This window comes from Carcharhinus amblyrhynchos, chromosome 3 (assembly GCF_965287045.1).
Source record: "Carcharhinus amblyrhynchos chromosome 3, sCarAmb.v2.hapA, whole genome shotgun sequence".
Taxonomy (NCBI): Eukaryota; Metazoa; Chordata; class Chondrichthyes; order Carcharhiniformes; family Carcharhinidae; genus Carcharhinus; species Carcharhinus amblyrhynchos.
In genome coordinates this window covers 119,147,550-119,174,756 of record NC_137326.1, presented here as the reverse complement: position 1 = coordinate 119,174,756, position 27,207 = coordinate 119,147,550, and the positions used below count along the sequence as shown (strand labels likewise).

The 27,207-nt window shown below is 42.7% G+C and overlaps 1 protein-coding gene across 11 annotated transcripts in view; it reads left to right on the top strand.

Annotated features, from left to right (window-relative positions):
- Positions 1-27,207, top strand: part of mecom (MDS1 and EVI1 complex locus) — a 738,436-nt gene that overhangs the window by 653,765 nt on the left and 57,464 nt on the right. For 8 of the 11 annotated variants that reach the window (XM_080185875.1, XM_080185873.1, XM_080185868.1 and 5 more), the window contains 4 exons: positions 5,202-5,304; positions 8,404-8,602; positions 11,048-11,195; positions 16,799-16,955. In XM_080185875.1, the coding sequence (XP_080042001.1) occupies positions 5,202-5,304; positions 8,404-8,602; positions 11,048-11,195; positions 16,799-16,955 (607 nt within the window). The remainder of the gene's footprint in view (positions 1-5,201; positions 5,305-8,403; positions 8,603-11,047; positions 11,196-16,798; positions 16,956-27,207) is intronic. The other 3 variants (XM_080185874.1, XM_080185870.1, XM_080185869.1) reach the window with 1 other exon arrangement.

Below are 27,207 nucleotides of genomic sequence, written 5' to 3'. Positions count from 1 at the left end.
GAGGCAGCAGAGCTTGCCATTGTGCTACCCCATCATAAAGACATAGTGAGATAGGGTGCACAAGAACGTAAGAAATAGGAGCAGGAGTAAGCCATCTAGCCCCTCGAGCCTGCCCCGCCATTCTATAAGATAATGGCTGATCTGAAGTGCATCAGTTCCACTTATCCGCTTGCTCCTCCATAACCCTTAATTCCCTTATCGATCAGAAATCTATCTACCTGTGATTTAAACATATTCAACATGCTAACTTAGTTTACAAGGATCCTATTGTAATAGAACTAAACCCACATTTTTGTGGCCATGGGATAAGTGACTCAAGAAGTCTATTGCTCTTAATTTCAGCACAGTAAGAAGTCTCATAATACCAGGTAAAAGTCCAGCGGGTTTATTTGTTGGCACAAGCTTTCGGAGTACTGCCCCTTCATATGAAGGGGCAGCGCTCCGAAAGCTCGTGGCTTGGACTGTCAAATAAACCTGTTGGACTTTAACCTGGCGTTGAGACTTCTTACTGTGCTTACCCTAATCCAATGCCGGCATCTCCACATCTTAATTTCAGCAGTCAGACATGGTAAGGGATCACTGGTTGCAAGGAGCCACCTGGTGGTGAAATGCACAAACTTTACTTTTTTAATTTCCAACGTAACGACAGAAACCTAGCAAAAGAGGCGCGTTGAGTTTCAGGAAAGGCAAGACTAGCCAAACTCAGCCACTTTACTTCAAACTTGCGCCATAGCAAAGCTCTCCCGCTCCTCCGTGGCACAGGTTTGTGTGGTGATGGACACTATCTTTGACAGTGTCAGTTGCATCGTGCACTTTTCACCACTTTCAAAAGGTGATGAATTTGGCCAGCTGAGCGATGGGGTAATGGAAAACTGGTGGATGTTATACACCATACTGTGATGGCCTGATCATATCACTGATGTTGTTTCCAGCTTTGTGTTTAATTTTTAAAGGAAATCCACTAAATTGCCACCACTAAATGGTGGGGTGGCACAGTGGTTAGCACTGCGGCTTCACAGCGCCAGGGACCTGGGTTTGATTCCGGCCTCGGGTCACTGTATGTGTGGAGTTTCTACATTCTCCCCGTGTTGTCTGCATGGGTTTCCACCCACGGACCAAAGATGTGTGGGCTAGGTTGATTGGCCATGCTAAATTGACCCTAGTGTTAGAGGGATTACCAGGGTAAATATGTCGGGTTACGGGAATAGGGCCTGGGTGGGATTGTGGTCAGTGCAGGCTCGATGGGCTGAATGGCCTCCTTCTGCACAGTAGGGATTCTATGAACACAATAAAATGTGCTAAAAATATTGTTGGCAAGTTCCTGTTGAATCTAATCCTTTTAATTACAGCAGTGTGATTTATTACTGGGCAAGTCATTCATATCCAGATTGAGTCAGCTTTGCAAATGTTACTGGATGTCTTATCCTTGCTGATAAAATACTTCACTTTCCAAGAATTCATTGGATTTCCTTATCTGTGCTTTAGGCGTGTTTTTTTTTAAGTAACATGCTTGATCTAAGCAGCTCTATTTTACACAGGAAACTACCAAATGTGTAAAATAAGATTTATTGTGAAATCTGTTTTCTGAGTGGAAATAATGAGATCTATCCACATTTGACAGAATAAAGGTTGCGTTGATATATTGGGCTGAGATTCTTCAGCAAGGTGATAGGTTGCACATGTTTCCACACCTTCATCTTATAAGATCTGTAAGCAAGATATTGAGTTTGGGATTCTGGATGGCAGAGAATGTAGATGCCCATGGTCTGCACTGCTCACCCTGCTGATGTCCATGAGGTCAAATGGTGCAGCCCTGCAAAGCAGATCATTACTGGCAAGAGTACTGATATGCCTGTTGAGACCAGGCTTATCAGTGCTGGATCTCAATTAAAGGCAGGGCACAGAACTTTCAGCTAAGGGAGTTCCAACCTTTGCTCACTGCATCCTCTCTCTCCCTTTCCAATTAAGTTCTTAGGATCAGGGAGATGGATCAGCCCCCACAAATGTAACTCCAGAAACCACATCTGACATAGCTGAGTTCCCATGGAACTTGTGTCTGTTTCAGCAAACTCCTGTTGAAGTTAGTATATGAGAATCCAAGGCTCTGAATATTCAGATAACACACTGATAGAAACACCAAAATCCAGGAGTAACTCCAGTCTTTCCTAAAGAGTGAAACTGAATGTTCCGTTTTTTATTTCTCTATGTAGTTTAGAAGTATTACTTATATCGAATAAACATTATGTTTACTTTGTATGATACTTCAGAAGCAGAGAAATGCACACCATGAAAACAAGCCATTTGTTCTAACTGTTCTATGTCACCGATTTAAACCCCCCCCACCCCTCCCCCAGTGAACATTTCTAATAACATTTACTCAACTATTCCCATATTACTTCAATTTACCATTTTACATCCATCTATCTAATCTAATCTCCCACATTGAGATTGGGCCAAATTCTCCCAAGTCCTCGCTGGTATGTTTGATAGCAGGCAAGGTGGAGAATATGGCAGGAGGCCCAGAAATCAGTCTCTCGCCAGTGTCACTTTGCAGTGAGATCTTCCACTGGTGTCCACCACGGCGGCTCGAACCTGCTGGATGCTGGCGTGAACCTCATTTGCATCCCGTTAATGGCCCCTGGACCTACCTCCTCAGAGCCCAAGGCACCAGCTCAGTGTGTCAGTGCCAGGGAGGCAGTGCACCGTTGGCACTGCCAAAGCACTTGGTCTGAAGGGAGGCTGAGTTGGGGATGGGGAGTGTAGTGGTTTGAGGCAGGGAATGAATCTGAAGGGGAAGTGGGGCTGAGTGTGTTGTCTGTGAGGGAAGGGAGAATAGGTTGGGGGGTGGTCAGGTCAGGTCAGGTCACCCTCATGCCTGTGTGGTGACCCCTGATTTGAGTGGTGGGGAGAGAACATGCCTCTCAGAAAAGAGGGGTTGGTGATGTTCCCCTGGACCCCTGAGGTTCTTCATGCCATGTCTTGTGGATTGCATTTGTAAAGCCTGCCCAGTGCTGTTCTGGCCTGCCAGCAGGGTGAATACAGTAAAAAGTCTGACAACACCAGGTTTTAATCCAACCGATTTATTTGATAGTAAACGCACAAGCTTTCGGGGTTAGTCCCTTCGTCAGGTGAAGGGACTAACCCCGAAAGCTTGTGCGTTTACTATCAAATAAATCGGTTGGATTAAAACCTGGTGTTGTCAGACTTTTTATTGTGTTTACGCCAGTCCAACGCCGGCATACCCACAGCAGGGTGAATGGCCTGTCAAACCCACTGGTGACATGAGCAGGTTTGCACAATTATTGGTTTACTGCCCGCTGTGGATGGGAACCTGAGCGGCGCCAGCAGGCAGGTCAGGTGAATCCCAAGAGACCTCACACCTGTCACAGATCCTGATTTTCGGCAATGCCCCATTCACTGGGGCATTGGGACTCCCACCGGTCTGTGAACAGGTCAGAGAATTGGGGCCATTGTTTTACCCCAGCCACTAAATCTAAGAAGGAACTTTGCATCCTCAAAACTGCCTGTTTCTTTTGCCCTGTTGCACACCTCATGTTTAAACCTGTATCTGTGGACCTCAGCTCTTCACCCTGCACTATTGGAAACAATCTGTTTCTTTTTACCCTGTTTCATCCTTTCAATCATTTTAGTGTATCCTCCAACTTGCTATAAACAATGCCACAAGATATTTCATTGTATTATTTGAGGCAGGTTTTACATGCAAAATCTCATTGCATAAGGCAATTTTATCGTTGTATAGTTGAAGATACTGCTAATCCTGCACAGCAGGCCTCATCAATATAAAGCAATCTTAGAATCCCTGTAGTGCAGAAGGAGGCCATTTGGCCCATCAAGCTTGCACTGGCACCAATCCCACCTAGGCCCTATCCCCGTAAGCCCACGTATTTACCCTTGATGCAAGGGGCAATTTAGCATGGCCTATCCACCCAACCTGCGCGCATTCGGACTGTGGGAGGAAACCGGCGCACCCAGAGGAAATCCATTCAGACACAGGGAAACGTGCAGACTCCATCCAGTCACCTGAGGCCAGAATCGAACCCGAGTCCCCAGAGCTGTGAGACAGCAGTGCCAACCACTGAGCCACCGTGCTGCTCAAACACAAAAGGAGGGGAATTCTGCCCTGTGCAATGCAAATGCCTCCATTTTGATCCTAAAATATTCTGCATTTGACATATTTAGAACTGGCGGCACGGTAGCACAGTGGTTAGCACTGCTGCTTCACAGATCCAGGGACCTGGGTTCAATTCCCAGCTTGGGTCACTGTCTGTGTGGAGTTTGTACATTCTCCCCATGTCTGTGTGGGTTTCCTCCGGGTGCTCTGGTTTCCTCTCTCAGTCCAAAGATGTGCGGGTTAGGTTGATTGGCCATGCTTAAAAAAAAATGGCATCTCAGGACACTAAGGGCATAGGTTAGAGGGATTGGTGGGTAAATATGTAAGGATATGGGGGTAGGGCCTGGGTGGGATTGTGGTCGGTGCAGACTCGATGGGCTGAATGGCCTGCCTCTGTACTGTAGGGTTTCTATGATTTCTATAAACTGTCCATTTTTGTGTTTTTTGGTCATGATATGAAGCCTTGTAGGACAGATTTTCAATGTCGAAAGAGAAAATGCTGGAAAATCTCAGCATGTCTGGCAGCATTTGTAAGAAGAGAAAAGAGCTGATGTTTCAAGTCCAGATGACCCTTTGTCAAAGCTTTGACAAAGGGTCATCTGGACTTGAAATGTCACCTCTTTTCTCTCCTAGACGTTGTCAAACCTGCTGAGATTTTCCAGCATTTTCTCTTTTGGTTTCAGATTCCAGCATCCACAGTAATTTGCTTTTATCCTAGATTTTCAACGTATTACCCAAACATAAATCTGATGTTGCAAATCAGTCACCCAAGAAACACATCTCCCATTTTCATTCCCATTGGCAACACCAAAAATGAAAACCAGGTGTGGGAGAGAGGGAGTGTAGATAATAGTGGCCGATTGGCAACATCAGTCTTACATTTTCAGCTTGACGCCTGGTTATTATCTCTGGGTACTTGAAATACTGCATAAGAGGTAGTGTGTGACAAGAGTTAAGTCACAGCAGTTGAGTATCACTGCTTGTGATTTGGTAACAGGATCTTGTTACAACACTCAGTTCAATTCTTTGCTCCCCACTTAGTATAACCTGTGTATTTTTTTTTATCCAGATCTTTTACAGAATTATACGAGACATTAGCCCTGGGGAGGAGCTGCTAGTGTTGATGAAGAGTGAAGGCTATTCACAAGATATTATGGCTCCAGAGATACATGGTGAGTAAGTGCGTCACTGTCACAAACTCCTCAGACTGTGGCCAGCCTGGCTGCACTTTGCGTGTCGTAACATAACTCCAAAGCAGGCAAGAGCACATGTCCTGAATTGGGTCACACAGATGTTCCATGTATCCCCATTCTGTTCTAGTCAACAAAGCTATTCATTGGCATGAATTATCATTGTGTGTTTGCAAAATAGTTCCACTGATTGCAGACGTCTGTAACGTGTTTTGCGTTTTTTTTAGAACTTGGCAAAGTTGGTATGCTTGTCAGGAGACATTGAGACTTGAGTTTGGAGTTTAGAGGGATGAGGGAGGATCTTATTGCAACTTACAGGATATAGCGAGGCCTGGATAAAATGGAGGTGGAGAGGATGTTTCCAGTAGGAGGAAAAACTAGAACCAGAGGGCCCAACCTCAGGCTAAAGGGGCGATCCTTTAAAAAGATGAGGAGGAATTTTGTCAGCCAGAGTGTGGTGAATCTTTGCTGCAGAAGGTTGTGGAGGCCAGGTCATTGAATGTCTTTAAGACAGAGATGGATAGGTTCATGATTAATAAGGGGATCAGGGGTTATGGGGATGAGAAAAATATCAGCCATGATTGAATAGTGGAGCAGACTTATTGGGCTGAGTGGCCTAATTCTGCTCCTTTGTCTTATGGTCTTTATGGATGGTCGGCTTCCATATATGTATCATTCTATTTATCACAAAGCAATGATCAAATAATACATTTTGTCAATGCGTTACCTGTTTTATAAGAGATCACCATGAGCTCTTCAATGATCTCATGATTCTCGGGGCTGATCAACCATATGTTTTGCCCAAAGATTAAAATCTTCCTGTTGACTTATTGGGATTTAAGTGAGTTGTTATTTTTAATTTCTTATGTTTTTTCTGCTTTTATAAGTAGTTCAGTGTTATCCTTGTGCCAGTACTTGTTTTTAAAAAAAAAAGCATTTGAGAGAAGAATTGTGCTGTTTATTGGAATTTGAACCTCTTCCTTGAGATGCAGTGAAGAGATTTCATTTCAATAGCCTGGAATATTCTGTATAGTTGACAGGGAGAGGAGGCACTGTCACATCTGCTGTTGTCAGCATTGAGGTGAATTTCTCTGTCCAGTGACTCTGAAAGTGGGCTCACGGTGTCTGAAGGAGCAAAACCTTTGACTTGACTTAACGGTAGTGGAACATCTTGCTTCCCGAGTGGCATGATCCCAGGTTGCATGGTAAAAGAATGGCACTCGTGCCAGTTGTGGCTGCTTTCCTCCTTTGTTCTCCCAGCGGCTGGTACTGCATGTCCTTTTTGATGTTGCATACAGTTGGATTAAAATATTATTCCTGTACCTGCAGTTGCATTTTAAATACCCTCCATAGCAGTGATGAACAGAAGATTAATTAGCGAGCATTTGGCAGTTTGCATGCATTGCTGACATAATACCCTGAGTTGGTCTATTCTCTTCTTCATAACAAACTTTCTTGGAGATATTAAAGGCCATGAGCCATTGACCCTGGCAGTGACTGCTTGTTTTGTAAGTAGCTGTGTATAATAAATTGACTTCCTTCCCATTGTTACCACATGAAGTCACCGTTTCTTATTAGACGTGCTCTTTTTTGAAGCAAGTCAAATTAATTTCTCATTGTGTAAGAACATGTCTTTGGAACTGCACATTGAAAGAATAGCAATTTTGATCAGGAAAAACGACAACAAAAGATTGTGCAATCAAAGACACTTGTGCATAGAGAATTGAAACCCCAAATCTGTTTATAATCATGCCTTGGCAAAGAAAATATCAGTAATTTATTATTTAAAAAGAAAAGGGCTGGGTGGCATGGTTTTCTTGAAAATTACTCTGAATAACTGGCCCTCTTCTCCAGGGGAAAGTCAATGAGTTTTCTCTCTCTCATGGAATCCAAGAATTTAGCTCTGGCATCAGGCATAACTTTTGAGCTGAGACCTCTCGCATCCAGTGCAGAATTCCAAATTGTCATGCTCCAGAATTGGCCTGCAGAATGATCCAAAGCTCTTAGGGCTTCCAAGATTTAAGGATGGAGTTTGTAAATATGACAGGAATGGCCTGACTTGCGTTTCATGCTCATTTAAAGCAACTCTCCAAACTCTAGATTGAATTGTTCGGGGGTGCAGGTGAAGGCATCCAGAGAATCTGGCTCACGTAGTATGCAGTAAATGTACGTGAAATTTATAGTTGGACAGCGTTCAAAGGTAAGATGCACGAAACCTTCAATAAGCATATTGTTGGTCCTCAAGGGCATCTTAATGCACTTACCCGTCTCTGGATCGCATTGCTGTGGTGAACAGTCCTATGGAGCATTTCAGTATTTCTTCCTGGTGAACATATTTCAACAGTAACACCCCAAATATGTTTAGAAAAATGTCTTGTTTCATTTTATACAGGCTCTACTGCTCAAATATTTTCATAGAATTGCAGGAAGAGGCCATTTGGCCCATCAAGCCTGCACTGACAACAATCCCATCCAGGCCTTATCCCCAAAAGCCCAAGTATTTACCCTGCAAATCCCCCTGACACTAAGGGACAACTGAGCAATCAACCTAACCCGCATAAGTGCGGGACGAACCTGATGAAGATACCAGGAGAATGTGCAAACTCCACACAGGCAGTGACTCGAGGCCGGAATTGAACCCAGGTCCCTGGCGTTGAGGCAGCAGTGCCAACCACTGTACCACCATGCCACCCCAAAAAAAATTCTAAATAAAAACGCAATACAACTCGATTCGTTTTTGATGACTTCAGAGCACAAAGCTGAAATGTCAAAGAGTTGTTTTTCAATAATAACCTGAGCTTCAATTGGATTTTGAAAGGTGTGGGAAGGTCATATGGACCATGAACTGTGTGATTCTGAGATTCATTATCACTTGTAGGCCATCAGTAACTGATTATTGACTAATAGCCATATAAAAGTTACACCACGTGGTGTCATTAATTAAGAGGAATGGTTGACTCTGTTGTCAGTGAAATGGACTTTATCACATCGAGAACTGATAATAATTAATTGGAGGCATTAAGTCCTAAAGTTCAGTTGAATCTAGTTTCAAGTTTCTGAAATGGCGTTTCAATGTTACAGAGGAGCGTGAGTATCGGTGTGTGGAGTGCAATAAACTCTTCGAATGCAAGGCAGAGTTACTGGACCACCAGAAGTTTACCTGCAACAATTCCCCCACTGCGTTCTCCATGGTAAATGAAGACTTCAAACCAAAGCTGAACGGGGACGATGAGCTTCATGAGTGTAAAGAGTGTGATGGCATCTATCCAGATGCTCAAAGGTGAGTACAGCAATTCAAACTAATCGCCTGAGTCCCAGGGCTGTCCTTGGCCAACTAGTTTGACGTACTCCACTTCTAGATGCTGGCAAACTAAGAGGGAAATGTAATTCGCTACACATCAATCCCGTGACGCAACTCTGACCCCCCAGATAATATCAACAAACATTGACACCTCTCAATTGTGTTCAATAAAAATAGCTATGTCATTCTAGTTTGTGTTGCCAGCACTGCTTGTGAAATGCTCAGGAAACGAGATCTTCACTCTTGGACTGGCTGAATCTTAGAATTATTCCATACGCAGAGGGAATATGCAGTCAGGTAGGCAGGATTGAGGTGCCATAGACAGATGGAAGTAGGTAAATTATATCATTGGGAAGGTTTTCATTACGTTCGTAGTATTTTAAAATATTTTGCCCTCTTATTGGTTTGAAAGTTAGTCTATTTTTTAAAATCACATTCTCTATTGCTGATAAGATGTGTGGAGTAGGTATTTTGACAGCAAGTCCAGTGGTGTTGACTGCCAGGCATTAAAGCCCTTCTTTATTTACGTTTCAAATGCTTCTGAAGCACCCTAAGCCAAAACAATCCACTTTCAATTCTGTCTAGAATCCTAGAGCTACAGGAATGTGAAATTTTCAACTTGTCAATCAGCAGCCTGGGCAGGACTAAGATCATTCACTGCTGACATACTGGATGCAGGTGGGGCCTAGTCACAAGGAAACAGTTGACTGGCAGCTTAGCAGCTACTTTTGTTTAGAATTGAAGTCTTAAAAAGTGGTACATATACAATGCTTCCTTTATTGCTCAGCAGAATTCACCAGGAGAATAAACCAATAAACACTGTTAGAGAAAGCTGGATGGTAGCTCTTTACTTGTATCTGACTGGAGCAGGAATGGTGTCTCTGGAATAACTTTATTATGTCCCACGATCAGTTCAAAGCTGCTCAATCTTTCTGTCACGACTTTGCAAATTCTTGCTCAGAACTGCAAAGAAAATCAAATGCCACTTAAGTAGATTTTTGAGTGGCAAATTGGGTTAAATGGCCTTCTCCTGCTCCTAACTCCCATCTTCTTACACCATCTAAGCTCATGTTTGGTGATGTAGGGGAAGCCGTCAGGGGTGGCTAAGCCATTGAAGGGCAAAGAATTGAAAGAAACTGATTTTAACGATTTTGTTTCATTTAGAAAGCTAGTTAGACCACTGCTTGAGGACTGCATACAGTTCACTTTGAGAAAGATGTGATTGTGCAAAGGAGATTTATAAAGGTCATGTTGACCTGAAATGTTGGACAGAATTTTCTAACCTTTTCCTGCTGGTAGGTTCTTCCGATGCCGCTGAAGTTAACCCCTCCTGCAGGACGGGCGAGTCATGCAAATTGTCATTGACTTTGGTGGGACTGGAAGATCCTGCTGATGGCCATTAGTGAGCGGGGCAATGGCCTAGTGATTTTGTTGCTAGACTATTAATCCAGAAACTCAGCTGATGTCCTGGGGACCCAGGTTCGAATCCAACCATGGCAGATGGTGGAATTTGAATTCAGTGAAAACATCTGGAATTAACACTCTACTGACAAACATGAAACCATTGTCGACTGTTGGAAAAAGCCATCTGGTTCACTAATGTCCTTTAGGGAAGGTAACCTGCCATCATTACCTGATCTGGTCTACAGGTGACATCAGAGCCACAGCAGTGTGGTTGACTTTCAGCTGCCCTCAGGCAACTAGGGGTGGGCAATAAATGCTGGCCAGCCAGCGAAACTCATGTCCCACCAATGAACTTTTTAAAACAAAACCTCATCCGCCATGGGAAAAGCCATTGCAGGCAGCTGTGGGGCTGGAAAATTCCAGCCATGAACTCTGTTTCTGTTTCCACAGATGCTGCCTGAACTGTTGAGTGTTTCTGTCTTTTTTTTTGTTAGGAGGATGTTTCTGTGTCTGGAAAATGTTAGTCATGGGGAAAGATTGGATAGATTGGGTTGTTTCCTTGGAACAGAGGAAGTTGAGAGGTGACTTAAATTGAAGTGTATAAAATTGTAGGGTGGAGCAGAGTTGTTATTTCCACAGCAACTTCATTGCAGTGTTAATGTAAGCCTACTAAATGTAAGCCTAATTAATAAATTTTAAAACTTTCCACCATCTGCTGTGGCAAGATTTGAACCTGGGTCGCCAAAACATTAGCTGAGTCTCTGGATTAATAATCTAGTGATAATACTATTAGGCCATCACCCCTCCTCATATGAGTGACTTCCTTCTGTGTTGTAAATTTTTGATAATTTTTTGATTCTACAATACTAGTATCCCATTTTACACTGAGAAAGGTGATGAAGTGAAAAGCTTTTGGTCTCCCACATGCTGGTTCTGGGTGATGACAAGTCGAAGCCAGTGATAACTCGTGTCTTTCCCCTAGAGAAAAGGATGACAAGCTCTCTTTTACTGACCCAACAGCTTGGACAGACATCTGCTGACTCACACAGAGGAGCGAGAGTATAAGTGTGACCAGTGCCCTAAAGCCTTCAACTGGAAATCAAACCTCATTCGTCACCAGATGTCACACGATAGCGGCAAGCACTATGAGTGTGAAAACTGCGCCAAGGTATGGTGAAGGATTTCAATGCTTTATATTTTAAATAGCTCTTAGGCGCGTGGAAAAAAAAGAGTTGGAAATTCAAAAAGTATGCCGCATTCTGTAAAAGGAATTTGATTAAGAAGAGAGAGTCTCCATAATTCTACTGCCCCAGAGTGAGCAAGGGGTGGACAATGGGCAAGTCCATTGACCTCAAGCGAGACATTAAAATCCCAGCAGTGTACCAGAGAGATTTGGATTTTTAATGCAAATGTGACATTTCAGTATTCATTTATAATTCATAAAATACTTGCAGAAGTATTAAAAACATTGTTAAGGGTAAATCTTTTCTCTATCCAAAAGTGAAGACCATTTCCCAGGCAAAAATGAGGTAGATTTTGACTGTGTTGTCCAGTTACTTTTGGACAAGTCCAATCCCATGGTGAAATGTGATTTGATAGATTCTACCTTTTTTTTAACAATGAGGGTAAATTATTGAACAAATTCACAGGAGTCTTTTGATGACCGTTTAACACAGAGTAAAGAAAATGAACCACATTTCACCAGAAAGAAAATAATTTGGGTAGTCACCTCCGTAATATCTTTATAGACACACAAGTTTGCTAAGATAAAACAATTCACCATGTCTAACATTATGCTGTAATGCTAGGGGTACATGTGCAATATGTGTGAACCAACTGGCGAGAAGTGGACAAACACACCACACTCTAAAGTAAATGACAAATGCAACCTAAGCTGATTCCTTGGATTTCTCAACAACACACGCAGACACTTGCCACCCCATAAAACAAGAAGTCTCACTGGAATTCTGGGGGTGTTCATCATCAGAGAGCATGGCAATGTGGGCTAAAATCTGGAGAGAATCAAGAAATGCAATTATCTCTGGGGAGATGGCATTCTGCCATGACAGACCCTTTTGGGAGCTTCATGAGGGGGGATTCATTTATTTGTGGTCGTGGATGAGAATGGATATGGCAGCTAAGGGGTTGGTGGCATTGATTGCTTGGTGGCAGGAAAGGTCTGATGCTGGTGGTGGTTGTTTGTGGGCAGCGGGGGTGGGGGAAATGGGAGGATGGGATGGTGGCAGAATCCAACCCTGTCAATGGGAAAAGGAAAAGGGAAGGAGACGGTGATGCCGGTGTCAATCATGAGGAGGGTGGCTGGCGACGGAGAGATGCAACCGTGATCATGCAGAGCAGAGGCTAGCTTTGATTGCCAGTGAGGGGGGTGGAAAAGAGAGCCTCTGATCCCCATGTGGTGGGGTTGGGGGAGGGGGGGGAGGGCTACCTTTTTACTCTAGTCAGGCAGTCAGGCTTTGCTGGCATGTTTAGGCCCCACCTCTCAATGATGGCATGAAATATTGACAAAATGCCATAGCATTTGGCGATACCTTGACGCTTGCCCTTTTATTTTGGTCCTCATGAGGGTTCCAAATCTCCAAGTTTGAATTTCATTGGGAACTTTCCCCCACATTTCGCTCTCACCAGCCACAGTCATTGTACATTTCCAGGGTTTTAATCTCACCTTTTGAAGGCCTTGCCTCTTGGATCTCCACGTACACTGGATGTTTATCTTTGAAGCGCAACTTCAGACCTTTGGCCATGCCGAGCAGAACACCGTGGCTCCAGAGGCCTGGAGTAAGGAGTCACCAACCTTTTAGTGCTTCTTCAGATCTTCATTGCTTCGATGGAGACCACTTTGCTTCAAGTCTGTTCCCTGCAACTCTTTTTTTTTAAATTGGAACATTTTACTCTTGGAGCTTATCTTGACTTAATGGGATCTATCCCTGATCCTTTTTTCTGGCACTTCTTTCAGTCCCAGTCTCTGAATAGGGACCCCCTTCTTGGTTTGGGACTTTCTCCCCGCACTACGCTCCCCATGTCCTCCTTGGGACACCTTTCTTCTAATGGTGTCATTCTTCAGGTCACTTGAGTTGTTGTTTTGCACTTTTTTTAACTTCTCTGCATTTGCGTAGGGGTGACGATAAAAACCATAACGACACATGTACGATTATGTGCTGTTTTCCCAGTCAGCGCATGCCTGCAATCAATGAACTGCGCATGTGAAGGAATCCCCTGGCCTACTAGGAATTGTAGTGGGTGGGCGTCACGGTAGCACAGTGGTTAGCACTGCTGCTTCACAGCTCCAGGGTCCTGGGTTCGATTCCTGGCTTGGGTCACGTATCTGTGTGGAGTTTGCACATTCTCCTCGTGTCTGCGTGGGTTTCCTCCGGGTGCTCTGGTTTCCTCCCATAGTCCAAAGATGTGCGGGTTAGGTTGATTGACCATGCTAAAATTGCCTCTTAATATAGTGTAGGTTAGAGGGATCAGCGGGTAAAATATGTAGGGACATGGGTAGGGCCTGGGTGGGATTGTGGTTGGTGCAGACTCAATGGGCCAAATGGCCTCTCTCTGTACTGAAGAGCTTCTATGATTTCTAGTTCCTGAATTCCAAGGTGAGGATTCACATTTTGTAGCACTATTCCCCTCAGAAGACAGACAGCTCTGGGACAGTGAAAGTTTCTTTATAATGGCTTAACACACTCTTTGCAAGAACTTAACACCACAAATTTGCACATTTGAACCAAAACCCAAACAACACATGTAATAGGTATGATGAACAGAATTTAAACCTCCAAAGAATTATCATAAATACATTAATGTTTGTTCTCCTACACTGTTTCTCAAACTTCAGCTGCCTCTTCAGATTTGCAGGGCTTCTCTTAAACTATTTGGCTTCAAACCTGCTCCCCATAATTCAAGTTGGAGTGTTTTGCTCAAATCCTTTTTTTTTTAAGTTTATTTATTAGTCACAAATAGGCTTACATTAACACTGCAGTGAAGTTACTGAGGAATTCCCCTAGTCGCCACACTCTGGCCCTATTCCGGTACACCGAGGGGGAATTTAGAATGGCCAATGCACGTAATCAACATGTCCTTCACTCTGTGGGAGGAAACCAGAGCCCCCAGAGGAAACCCACGCAGACACAGGGAAAACACGTAGTCTCCACCAGAAGGTGACCCAAGCCAGGAATCGAACTCCGGTCTCTGGCACTGTGAGGCAGCAGTACTAACCACTGTGCCACCATTCCGTGTCACTGTGCACCATGTTGTCTCATTTGTATTGACTTAATGGGACCTATCTCTGATGCCTATCTTAGTCCCTTACTTGGGATTGTCTTCTGGGACCTCTTTCTGACCCATTCCCTGATTTGGGACCTTCTTGGTTTGAAACTTTTTCCCTGTCCCCCTCCCCGTGTCATCCTCCTTGGGACACCTTCCTCCTAGAAGTGCTCCTTCAGGTCACCTGGCCTGCTGTTCTGCGCCGTTTGACTTTTGTGGAGGGCTAGTCTTTAGTCCGAAGACAAGAAAATCCACTAGTTGTGTAGGTGCAACTCCCTTCCTGGCCAGCGCGTACCTGGAACCAACAACCTTCGCATGTGCAGCCAGTTAGTGTGTAAACTCCCAAGGCTTGCTCAGAACTGTAGTTTCCAAACAGCAAGATAAGTATTTGTCTTTCACAACAGTGTGTTAATGCAAGTTGGATGTTTGCAAGTCGGCAGTCTGTTTTGTATCCCTCTAGATTTTTATTTCTATTGAAATCAGTAGGGGGATGTAAAACAGATTGTCAACTCAGAATTACCTGCTTTATGTTATCGCACAAGGTCAACATCTACCCCAATGTGTTTAATGTGCTGTAAAGTCCAGGTTCCAAATCCTTCGATTTATACCTGCGCGTTCACAGACTTGTAGGTATTTGAAAAAAAACATTAGTCCTTTATTCAGAGAGTTAATGCAAAATAAAGTTTGAAAGATAATTCTGCTGTACCAGCAGGGGGCAATGCTCAGGGGGAGTGCACAGCAACAAATCATCAAAATGCAGTTTGTGATTCTATATTCTGAGAGTGTGGATTCAGCATGAAGATAGACTAGATGTTACAGTAAATGTCTCATCAGTTTTCTCAAATGCCTTTGTTTTCATGCTTAAGACTGATTTCATTTAAGCTTACTTTTTGGATGAGTTCTTAAAGTGAAACCTGATACTTAAAAAAAATACGTCCAAGACTGTTTCTTAAGCTAAGGATTTGTGGTCCTATTGCATTGCATTACAATCCCTGTGGGGAAAACTATAAACCAAAAATAATCAAATCTACCGATTGATCTCCAAATGAAGAAATTCCCAACAGGATTTCAATTTTGTAACTTGTATTAAGCACAAGTTAGAACCAACATAAATTGAACATGAATTAACAGACAAATTATAATGAAATAAAAAGGTTAATTTTACTTTCAATATTCTATCCAACAAAGATATTTCATGGAAACCCACCATTCTTCACGATCATGGCTGACAGTCCAACTCAATAGCCTAATCCTGCTTTCTCCCCATAACCTTTGATCCCATTCACCCCAAATGCTATATCAATGTTTTGGCATTTGCACTTCTGGAATGGTGGCACAGTGGTTAGTACTGCTGCCTCACAGTGCCAGAGACCTGGCTTGGGTCACCTTCTGGTGGAGACTGCATGTTTTCCCTGTGTCTGCGTGGGTTTCCCCTGGGGGCTCTGGTTTCCTCCCACAATGTGAAGGACATGTTGATTAGGTGCATTGGCCATTCTAAATGACATGTATCACGTGACGTAACTATGTAGTTTCACAATGTGCTATTCTTCATTCACACAGGGTAGGCTAATTATCCTGTCTGACAATAGCTTTCAACCTTGTGTTTCATCAGTACTATAATCATTAGCAAAAACCACATCTACAAACCCTCTCTCCCTCAGCTCACAGCAGTCCTGATGTGTAGTTCCCCAGAGTTCCAGTTCGACTGACCAACCAATAACACCTTGGTTCATGGTTTGGCCACTTGCATAGAGATGTTAAAGATAGGAGGAGGCCATTTGAGCCTGTTCCACCATTCTTCACGATCATGGCTGACAGTCCAACTCAATAGCCTGATACTGCTTTCTCCCCATAACCTTTGATCCCGTTCACCCCAAATGCTATATCAATGTTTTGGCATTTGCACTTCTGGCAAACCACCCAGCTGTTTAGTGCCACCAAACTATTCACGTAGCTTTACGGGTTTCAGACCTTCCAGCCTGCTCACGTAATACTTCCATGGGTTTCTGTATCTGTATGCTGATCGCTTTCTGCCTCCAGCTCTTTTGTGCCTGCCAACATGTGACTTTTGTATTTTAGATTCCTTCCTGTTGATATCACTTTCAGGTCAAGAGTTGCCAAATCACACAGACCTGTGTTTATTATTATCCCAAATTTACAATTGATTCCTTTATAACTGGTGCAAATTCTGAAAGGTCCCTTTCGAATATTCTTACAAACAGACTTCACAGACATGTTTTAAAAATTATAAATTTTCCTTTCTGTACAACTCCAGGTAAAAGGTCTTCACAACTGGCAAAGCAGGCATGAAAGGGAGAACATGCTAAATACAGAATGAAAATGAAGCCAACTCAATGAGATGGTGTTAAAATAAAATGGTGTGAACCAAAACTGATCTCCATGTTGGTGTGAAAAGCTGTACTTGATGTCCATAAACTAAAGACTGGTTTGCTTCATCTCCCTGCATCAGATTTCTTTCCTATTCCCCAGCAGGTTTTTACGGACCCCAGCAATCTACAGAGACACATTCGCTCTCAGCATGTCGGTGCTCGGGCCCATGCCTGTCCAGAATGCGGAAAGACATTCGCCACCTCCTCAGGTCTCAAGCAGCACAAGCACATCCACAGCAGTGTCAAGCCATTCATCTGTGAGTGCCCATCTTTATTCTCCTCACCATTTGCTGTGACTCTTGTTGATTTCCCCAAAGAATGCATGAACAACAGGATACAAGCGGGTTTGTTTGTGGTCAGTTCTTTGAATTGTTGTTGATAGTAGCTCAGGAAGCAAATGGCTCAAGCAATCTTCATAGAGGGTATTTTGTGCATGAGTTAATAGTATTTCCATCTGTGACCGCTGATTTGGACTCGGCCCATACTGATAATAGAATCCTTTCTCTGGTGGTTCTCAAAGTTCAAGGTGTAAAGACTTCAGTATAGACTAGACAATGTTCTTAGTGTATGTAAGTCCATTACATAGAAATGTCTATAATTTAATAATGTCCACTGGAAAAAAAACACATAAAGGTGTGGAGATTGAGGCTGTACTTCTGAGGCAGAGGTAATATTGAGACCAAATAGAGGCAACTTTACCCTCTTCTGAGGAGGCCTTGTGGTACAGTGATAGCATCCCTACCTTAGAGTCAGAAGCTCTAGTTTCAACTGCCCCTAGAACTTGATGGCCAAGGAAGGTGCTTTCATAACATGGTCAAACATTGCATTCACCTGAGGAAGGAGCAGTGCTCTGAAAACTTGTGATTCCAAACAAACCTGTTAGACTCTAACCTGGTGTTGTGAGACTTCTTACCATGGTCAAACAGGTGAAATGCGTCAACCTGCAAACCTTCTAATGCACTAATGGCTGGCGGTAAGATCGGGAGAGACCCCTGATTAGCCGTGCTTGATGTGGAGTGGGGCCCCTCGAGCTATATGCCCCCGGCCACAGACAGCGATCTGCTCCAGGAATTACTAGCTTTGCAAATGGACAAAAGTCTGTCTTAGTACACCAATAGGCTCGGGAAGAGAATTGGATTGGATGGATTACCTTGTTCAGATCTATTTTTATGTTTGTCAGGGTGGGCTGTTTATTTGAACCAGCTAAATGTTGAGAAGATATTGGGTGGGAATTTCCGGCCATGACTGGAAAATCCTGCCTAAAGTCAACGGACTTTTGCATGTTCTTGTCCCGCTCATTATGATTCATGTGATGAGCAGAACTGGAAAATTCCACCTATTGATTCTGATCCCAATACTAACTACTTTGCCATTATCCCTTTCCCCTCTCCAGCCAGTGCCTCAGGCTGAAGCAGACTGATGCAGCCTCATATTCTGTTTCACCCTGAGCTGAACTTTTGATTTCATATCTTCTTCATCACAAAGACTCGCTAATTTCATGTGCGTACCATCGTGCAACTCGCCTCACCTTTAGCCCATCCATTGCCAAATCCATCGCTGAATCCGTCATTGATGGTTTAGTTCTGACTCAGTCGGTGCAATGCAGTCCTGGCTCGGCAGTGGAAGGCACAGCCACTGACGGTGTATTAAAGGGGACAGGCAGGAATGACTATAGTTGGAGAAACATGGGGTTTGTAGGGATGAGGAATGTTACAGGAATAGGAAAGGGTAAAGGTATGGAGGAATTTAAACACAAGGCTGAGACTTTTAAATTTATACGATGTTGGTCCTGATGGCCTTTATCACTGTGAATATTACCTCATTCAATACATTGATGTATATATCTTATTCTGTACCAACTGCTACTTGCCCATCATACCACTTCTTGTTGGGCACCAGATCGCAAAGATCCAAATCCAAAATTCTCTTCCTCGTGTTTAAATTCCCCCATTGTCTTACCTCTCCCTAGCTATGATTTTTCTTTCCCCCTGTCCCACATGTCCAACATTCGTCAGACTCTGGCTCTCTGTGTCTGTCATCCCAGTAAGAAGTCTCTCAACACCAGGTTAAAGCCCAACAAGTTTATTTGATAGTAAACCCACTAGCTTTCAGGGTTTGCCCCTTGGTCAGGTGAGTAAAGAGTTCTGAACTCTTCACTCACCTGACGAAGGGGCAAACCCCGAAAGCTAGAGGGTTTACTATCAAATAAACTTGTTGGGCTTTAACCTGGTGCTGTGAGACTTCTTACTGTGTTTACCCCAGTCCAACGCTGGCATCTCCACATCATGTCTGTCATCCCACCCAGACCCTCCAGCCCACTGTTGGCCTTGCTTTCTGCTGTTGAGGTCACACTCTGACATTCCATTCGCCTCCCTCCCCCAAGCCCTACTAGTTGTTGCTGTTGTCGGGATTTGTTGACGCACACCCATGTCATGCCCTTTGTAAAGTGAGTTATGGTGAAGTTTCAGTGCACTGTGCAAGCTGTTGTCACCAAACCTCTTCTATCACAACTATAGAAGAAACAGAATACTTGCTGAGCACAGGATTCTCTTGATGTGTTGCTGGAAGAATCCGTGAGAATAATTTAGGGTAACTTGTACACAGTGGCCTGGATTTTGGTCTGCTAGTAGGATGCACAGAGTCAGAAGAATTCTTGGCTCTGTGAGCCTGACTTTCAAAAATGGCTACTTGGATGTCAGATTTTCAATCGAAGGGGTCAGTGTTAAAAGTCAGGGCAGGCATTGCTGGATCGTGCCATGTGTAGAGACAGACTGGGTGGAAGGCCTACCTCGTGGCCCTGGCACTTTTTTGTCCAAAGTTTTAAAAAAAAAAATCCCTCCAACCCTCACCTCTCACACCACACCCCGCTCCCACCCCCAACTGATACATTCCCCATGTCCTGTCCATGACAATCCATGATATCTTGTGCCAGTTATCCACTCCTATGGCCCTTTATAGCCCTGAAGATACCTCTGTGGCCATCCGCGTGGTCTACCATATCCTCTATGCCAATCTATGTCCCTGTACATATTCCCCTATGGCCCTTTATAGCTTCTGCCAACTCACATCAACCAATGCTCCCACCCACCATCCTTTACCCTCACGCCCACCATGCCAACATTCCCAACACGTGCAGACTTCAAATTCCATATTGAGATGGAATGAAATAAACACTCATTCATAATAAACCAATTTCCTACATTTACGTTTCTTTAAACCTTATGACAATAAGCAACGGACTTCATAATCCATCTTTGAAGTATCTATAACCTCCTGTATGTATTATTCAAACTGTGAAAATGCAGGTACCCTATGATGCAAATGGGTGATTGTGAAATGAGTCATAAGTAATGAAAGTCCCCAGGCTTATGCCAACAGTGAAATAGCAAGCAGTCATTTTTCTTTAATGCTCCGGACATTTCTTTCAAGATTTATAGGGCAGAACTTTTAAAGGCCTTGAGAGCATGACAGCTCCATTTGACAGGAGCTTTTGACACTTTTATTCTTTCATGGGATGTGGGGATGGCTGGCAGGGCCAGCATTGGTTTCGCATCCCTAATTGCCTTTGAATTGAATGGCTTCCTATGCCGTTAAAGAGGTCAGTCAAGTGTCAACCACATGCCGCGTGACTGGAGCCACATGTAGACCAAATCAGATAAGAATGGCAGATATCCTTCCCTGGAGTACATTAATGAATCAGATGGGTTTTTATAACAATGATAATTTCATGGCCATTATTACCAAGATTAGTTTGATAATTCCAGATTTAATAATTGAATTTAAATTCTGCGCTGGTGGGATTTGGACCCATGTCTCTAGGGCTTCTGGATTATCAGTCAAGCGATATTATTACTACATCACTGTCTCCCCCACTTTTGATAGGTTCTCTCAACACATATTTGATTTTGACAGATCTGTTGACAGTTTCAATGACTATACAAGTTTATGAACTTTTAATGCACATTCATGCCTACTTTTAATAATTCCAAAGGGCACCTAACTTCCCCTAAAGTTGTCCTGTGACTGTATTCAAAGGGATATTTCATCTCTGCAGAGGGGTATCTTACCTCTTCAAAGAGGTATCCCGGCTATCCAAACAAATACATGATGTTCAGACCTAATCTTACATGGTCTAATCTTCACACTTCAGTTTTCACACTCCTTGTCCACCAAAATCCAACATCAGTGGAGGCAATTGATCTAAATGGCCAGCTACATCTGTAAACCGCACGTGCACGAAACACAAACTGTTCTCTTTACAATAATGGGAAGTGCTGCATTCTGAATGGGACAGGATTTTCAGATGCTGTACCATTTTTGCCACAACAGGGAGCCTTTCCTTCTGGCGAGAGGTCCAGGCCAATGTGTGCACTGCAATGTTCTGATCCTGCGCACTCTCCCATGATGTAAACCCATACCTGTCTGTTCGGAACCATATTCCTGCTCTGAATGGACCAGGAATACTGTGTGGACATAGACAGCAATTTGATCCAATTGTAATCCAATTGGAGGATGCATATCAAGTAACAGCAGATTATGGCAAATAGCCTACTTTAGAACTCACTGACAACATGCAAACTGTGTCAGTTCTGTAAAGAGTGACTTTCTCTTTTTGTAATTTTCCATTTCACAATGTGCATCTATTCAAATCACACATTTAACTTAAAATCAGAAATTGATTCTCACCCCAACTTGCTCTCTCCATCCTTTTCTGAAGGCTTTTTATACACATCAGCGCTCATAGAATTCCTACAGTGCAGAAGGAGGTCCTTGGGCTCATCAAATCTATACTGACAAGAATCCCACCCAGCACCTATTGCTGTAACCCTACCTATTTTACCCTGCTAATCCCCTGACACTAAGGCTAAGTTTAGCATGGCCAATCCATCAAACATGCACATCTTTGGATTTTGGGAGGAAGCCCTCGCAAACGGGGAGAATGTGCAAACTCCACACAGACAGTCACCCAAGGCCAGAATTGGACCCGGGTCCCTGGCGCTGTGAGGCAGCGGTGCTAACAACTCTGCCACCATGCCGCTCTTGTCTAAGTAACTGGTTTTTCTACCGGATGCCATCTGGTGAATGTTTGCAGACTACTTGCCTGCAGAAAACATCATAGCCCTATCCTAACTTCATCTGACCTCCACACGTGTACTTTCCAGTACAAATCAGGAGTGCGATGGTCTGACTGCTTTTACTCCTGCATAACAAAGCAATCTTGAGACCAATTGTAGCATACTAGTGAAGAACAGTAAAGACCAGAGGTCAAACCAAGGATAGTTCTTTTCCATAGAGCCCAGAATGAAATCTTGTCCAAGGCATTCAGTGAACCCACCCACTACATTCTGGAGGAGCTAAGAATTAGATCTTAAGGTAAGTTGAGTATCATACTTTCTCATTTCTTATTGTTTAATTAATTACTTAATTCTGATAGTTTGGTGAAAACAAAGTTGGAAAACTGGAGAGCAAATCATTACACTTTTTGTTACATTCGATTGCATTCCACATTTTTCAAACCTATTCATTTTTTTTGTGCCGTAAACCTATGAAATGATATCACAGTAGATTTTTTAAATTTGCCCACTGCGAGGTAATTATCTTACAAATTGTCTGGCAATCCAGCTGTATGGAATGGAGTAGCATTGTTCAAGGGTTATACTGTATTACTCTCTCCAAACTCATGTGCACTCACTTGAATAAAAGGCCCACACACATATGCATATAGACACACAGTGCGTCCTCCTGCTTGGTCTGTTTTCAGCAACTGTCTCTTATTACTGCATCCTGCCTTAGCTAAACAGAAAAAAATCCTTAACTAGAATGAAACAAAAAAAAAGGTAATTATTAGCTTGTTTGAAAAAAAATATGTTGCTCAATGGAAACCACATGGGCTTATGGGCCAAACATATTCAAAACAGCACTTAATTTGTTTTAATAAGCAACAAATATGCAGCCCCCGAGTACTGACTAATTACTGTGTTCTCAGAAAATTGCTTCACAAAGCACACTGGCATCAGATGGACCTGATATTACAAAGTGCTCTGCGGTTTGTGGTGCGCTTACGGCATTTGGGAGTGATGAAAAGCTTGTCGGGTGGTAATGTCTGGAACATTTAGAAATTAGAGAGGGAAAGAGAGGAAAAAGGTGTGGAGGGGGCAGTGGGGTGGAGGGGAGCGCGGAGGGGGAGAGGTATGAATGCAACAGTGAAGTGTGAAGTTGAAAGACTACACCGAGCGGCGAATGCTTCTGGCTTTCTAATATTAGCCCCATATGTGGCTCTCGCATATGTTGCGCAAACCACATGTTGCCTGCACATTGGGGAATTCAACAGACATTCGAATGTCTGATCAGTGTTAGAAGCCAGCATTGCTAAGAGGTACATCACGGGAAAGAAAATGAATCCCTAACTCTTTCAAATCCCAGATCATTAGCAGACCCATTGTTAAACCCCAGCAGAAAGCATTTCATTTCATAAAATTTAGGCTCCACATTTCTAAAGCATTGCCATTTCCCTATCAACTCTCTCAATGTCGGGAATTCAATGACTGATTCCAGGAGTTCACAATGTTACTCAGCCCAGTATCCCTCAGTCTATTAAGATTTCACCAAACTGTGTACGTTTAAAAGTGAAATGAATAAATTAATATCCCACAGTTTTTTTTTGAAAGGAAGTTTCATAATATTTCCATAGCTTAATGTGGCATTGCGAATTTTGAATTCCACTTTTAGAGATCATATTTTTGGTTGAATCTTGAATCGTGCGTGTCTCAAGGATGTCATAGGGATAATGGAGGAGAATGGGTGAGAGAGGGAACACCAACATCAGCAATGTGTGCAACTAGTTGAGGAATAAGACAGATTAGGTGTAAATTGAAGCCCTTTTCTGTTCCGGAAGTAATATCTTGGCATCCATTTCACTAGACTGATTATTGCTGTACTAGTTTACTATTCACCCGAGAGAAAATCTTCCCCTTGTTTCTTAAGGAAGTAAATTGTTTTTCTTGCAAAGTTCAACAATCCTTCACCCAAATATCAGCTGTGTGTGTGTGTGTGTGTGTGTGTGTGTGTGTGTGTGTGTGTGTGTGTGTGTGTGTGTGTGTGTGTGTGTGTGTGTGTGTGTGTGTGTGGGTGGGTGGGGGGAAGTTGGGGGAAAGAGGTATCCTTTCCTTCTACTTTTATGAAACATAATTTTAATTAATAGAAAAACAATGGCAAATTATTCTTTGCTTGCATCTTCAAACAGCTGAATTAACACTTAATCAGCATAGAGTTGAAAAGTTTGTTGTTCCAACTGTGGACTGGCCAGATCTGCTGATAATGGCATTTAAACACCTTGGTTGATGTGGATGAAGTTTCTACATTTCTAAAATCACATTTTACATTTGATTCTGCACTGATTTATTTTAATTAAAATTTCAATTGTGCTGTACATTTTTCTTTTAAAAACCTTTCAAATGTATTATACTTTAAATTCAGAACAACTGTCACTGTTGTTGCAATTATTGTACAAATGCTCAGTATTGTCGAACAGATTTCTTATTTTGCCATATTATTGTAAACAAATTAATGCCCCAATTAAACCGAAGTAGAGATGAATTTGATAAGGGCCAGTTAGAGCATTTGTATCTTAACATCCTGGTTGTAATTTCTAAGTTGTAATTCTAACCTAAAGAATACAGTGGAAGTCCTGCCCACTGAAAGCTGTTGGCCAGTTGGAGGCTGGCAGCTCTATTAAATGACAGTGCCACTGGGGAGATGATGGCTGATACTTGTATGACTCCCTCTTCCCTATATGGGTTTACTTGTTATGCTCCCCATCAAGGCGAGCGTGCCTAAATTGGAGTTGGGACGGGGAGGCTGTTTAGGGGCCTCCCACCATGAATTTAATCGGGATGGAGGTGGGAAGGCAGGAGAGTCCGCCATCTGCCATGTTGCTACCTGATTCAATACCCCACCGCATGCCAAACTCGTCACAGGGAAGGGTTTTAAGTTGCACCCGATGATACTGAATGATTGCTCTATTCCATCTGAAACTAGCTGTTTATCAAAAGATAGCAGCGCACTTCCATACAAATGTTTCCGGTAAATATTTAATGATCTGCCGTTTGTCATCACAAGTTATTAAAATGTTGTTCAAATACTTAATCTCCATAAGTGCTGTTCATTTATTGCAAATATTCCATACTTATAGTAACATCTTATTCCAGTGTTCTTTAAATTCTGTGCTATAATAACCTTGCCTTTCCCTCGCATAACTAACCCTACACATTAAATAGGAGCACAGGGCAAAACATTTAATTTATGTCCTCAATCTGCCATGAAATTCTGCATAATTTTCTCAAAATAAGCCTTCACAATGCTCTGAGTGAACTATATATTTTGATAATTTCCTCCTACCCAATTTATTTTATGAGCAGCACTTGAGCAGAAGTTATAAATTGCAAAATAAACCCGTTAACTCTTTCTAAAGGGCTCCTTTACTTTCGTTTACATGTTTGTTCAAATTAACATCTTTACGGGGAGTGCTTCATTGCTAACTATTGCCTCCCATGTATTGGGTTCAGTCTACCCAGGCTTATTTCAGCTAGAAAACCCTCAGCCATAGAAGCAGATACTGCCACCTTATCACTCTGACGGGATCATAATCCTGTGTGAAGTGTAATGACTCACTGCTTCTGATCAGCGAAAGACTCTGATTCACCTGAATGAAGGCATAAGCTTCCAGGAATAATTTTTAAACACTAAACTGCAGAGAAATTCCCTAGGATCTGATCTTTCCTCATAGAAAATAACTCTACTTCGCCGTTTCTATCATCACAGGTCAGGTTCCAATTCTGGCAAATCTCAAAGTGGGTAGTGTTATAAAGATGGGCAGCCGTAAGCATTTAATGAGCAGCAGAGCAAAAACAGCACATGGGGCGAGCAGGTTGCAAGACCAAAGGCCTGAGGCTAGGAACTAGATTTGGCTTTGTGTGGAGTTTGCATATTGGCAGAAGATAGCTATCTAACATTCCAGCAACAGCCATTGCATTAACATGGAATTAACCATCTTCCTGCAAAACTTTGAGACGCTGCCAATCCTGGTAACAGCATGCACGTAACTTTCTTGTAAAATAGATCCATGTTGTTGCATGACTATGGTTAGATCAGAGTAGAGTTTTTTGTTGTTGTTGCAATTTTATAATGCCTGATCCTGAGGAGAAATAGCACCTCTGGCAGTGCAGCACTCCCTCCAATATTGCATTGAATTGTCATCCCAGTTTAGATGGTCACGTCCTAGAGTAGGATTTGAACATGTGGCCTTCTGCCTGAACGGTTTAAATGCAGCCACTGACCTGAGGCTGACACTAACCAGGTATTGGTGCATGTTGGAAAGTCAGTTCAACATCGCTATAGCACCATCTCTGACTTATGTTCTTGACTATCAAGTCTCTGCTTTGGTGGTAAAGACTTACTGAATTTGTTCTCACACTTGAGTATTCTTTGGTAAAAGAGAACACACACTGAGGTAGGAGTGGCATAATTTAAAGAATATATGCCATTAGGCACATTGCCAACTGGATGTCTTTGCATTATACTAGCGTTGTGGATTATCTACCCAATTATGAAACCAGTCAGCTTTAGATTTTATTTGTTCCAACGGAACATGAAATTTGGTTGGTTTTTGTAATGGATCTTGTATTGAAAATCTACCTCCAAACCTCAAGGAATTTATTCTGAGAATCATTAACAATGAATGAAATGGTGATAACATGACGACGGACGACCGATGTTGTTCCCAATTTCATGGGAAAAAAGGCAATGAAAGGAAGTGCAGCTCAGTTAAAGAAAATGAACAATTGTTTCCATGAAAGCAATGGAAATTAAAATGTTTTTTTTAACGGGTAGATGATTGGCAACACCAGATAGGCCCAGGAAGTGAGTTGAAAATCTACATCTATGTCTATCTAGAAATATTAAATAAATTATAACTGATTTGGCCAAGTGTTAAAGCATACTGAGAGTCCACTACAGCTCGTTTGAAATGTTTGACTTATTTAGTAATATTTGTGATTGTGAATGCAAAGAACTAGGAAAGGCTGGTGTATTCCTTCAAACCAAAGCTTTCTATGTTTACTTCTTCAAAAGGATTAGAGCATAACATGCCAAGGGTCAGTGTTTTAAACTGAGGGTCAGTGCTTCAGCTCATATATTTCACAAGATGAATTGGATTTTCTTGATTGGGGGTTAGACATGTCAACCAGTCTATTGCTTGGAGGCTGACCCAAACAAGATCACCAGATGAGTAGTGATGTTGGAGACTGAGGGAACTCATTGGATAGGATGGTTGTAGAGTTTTCAAAGCCATTTAACCATGTTACTTACTATCACTATTGGTTGCATTGAAGACTTGGGGCAGGAAACTTTTAAGAAGAGCTGATGGTTTTTGAGCACCATTTATAGAGCGGCTCATGTAACGAGCACGCTACTGAGTTAGAGTTTTGAATAGTTAAATTGTGGAGTATTTGC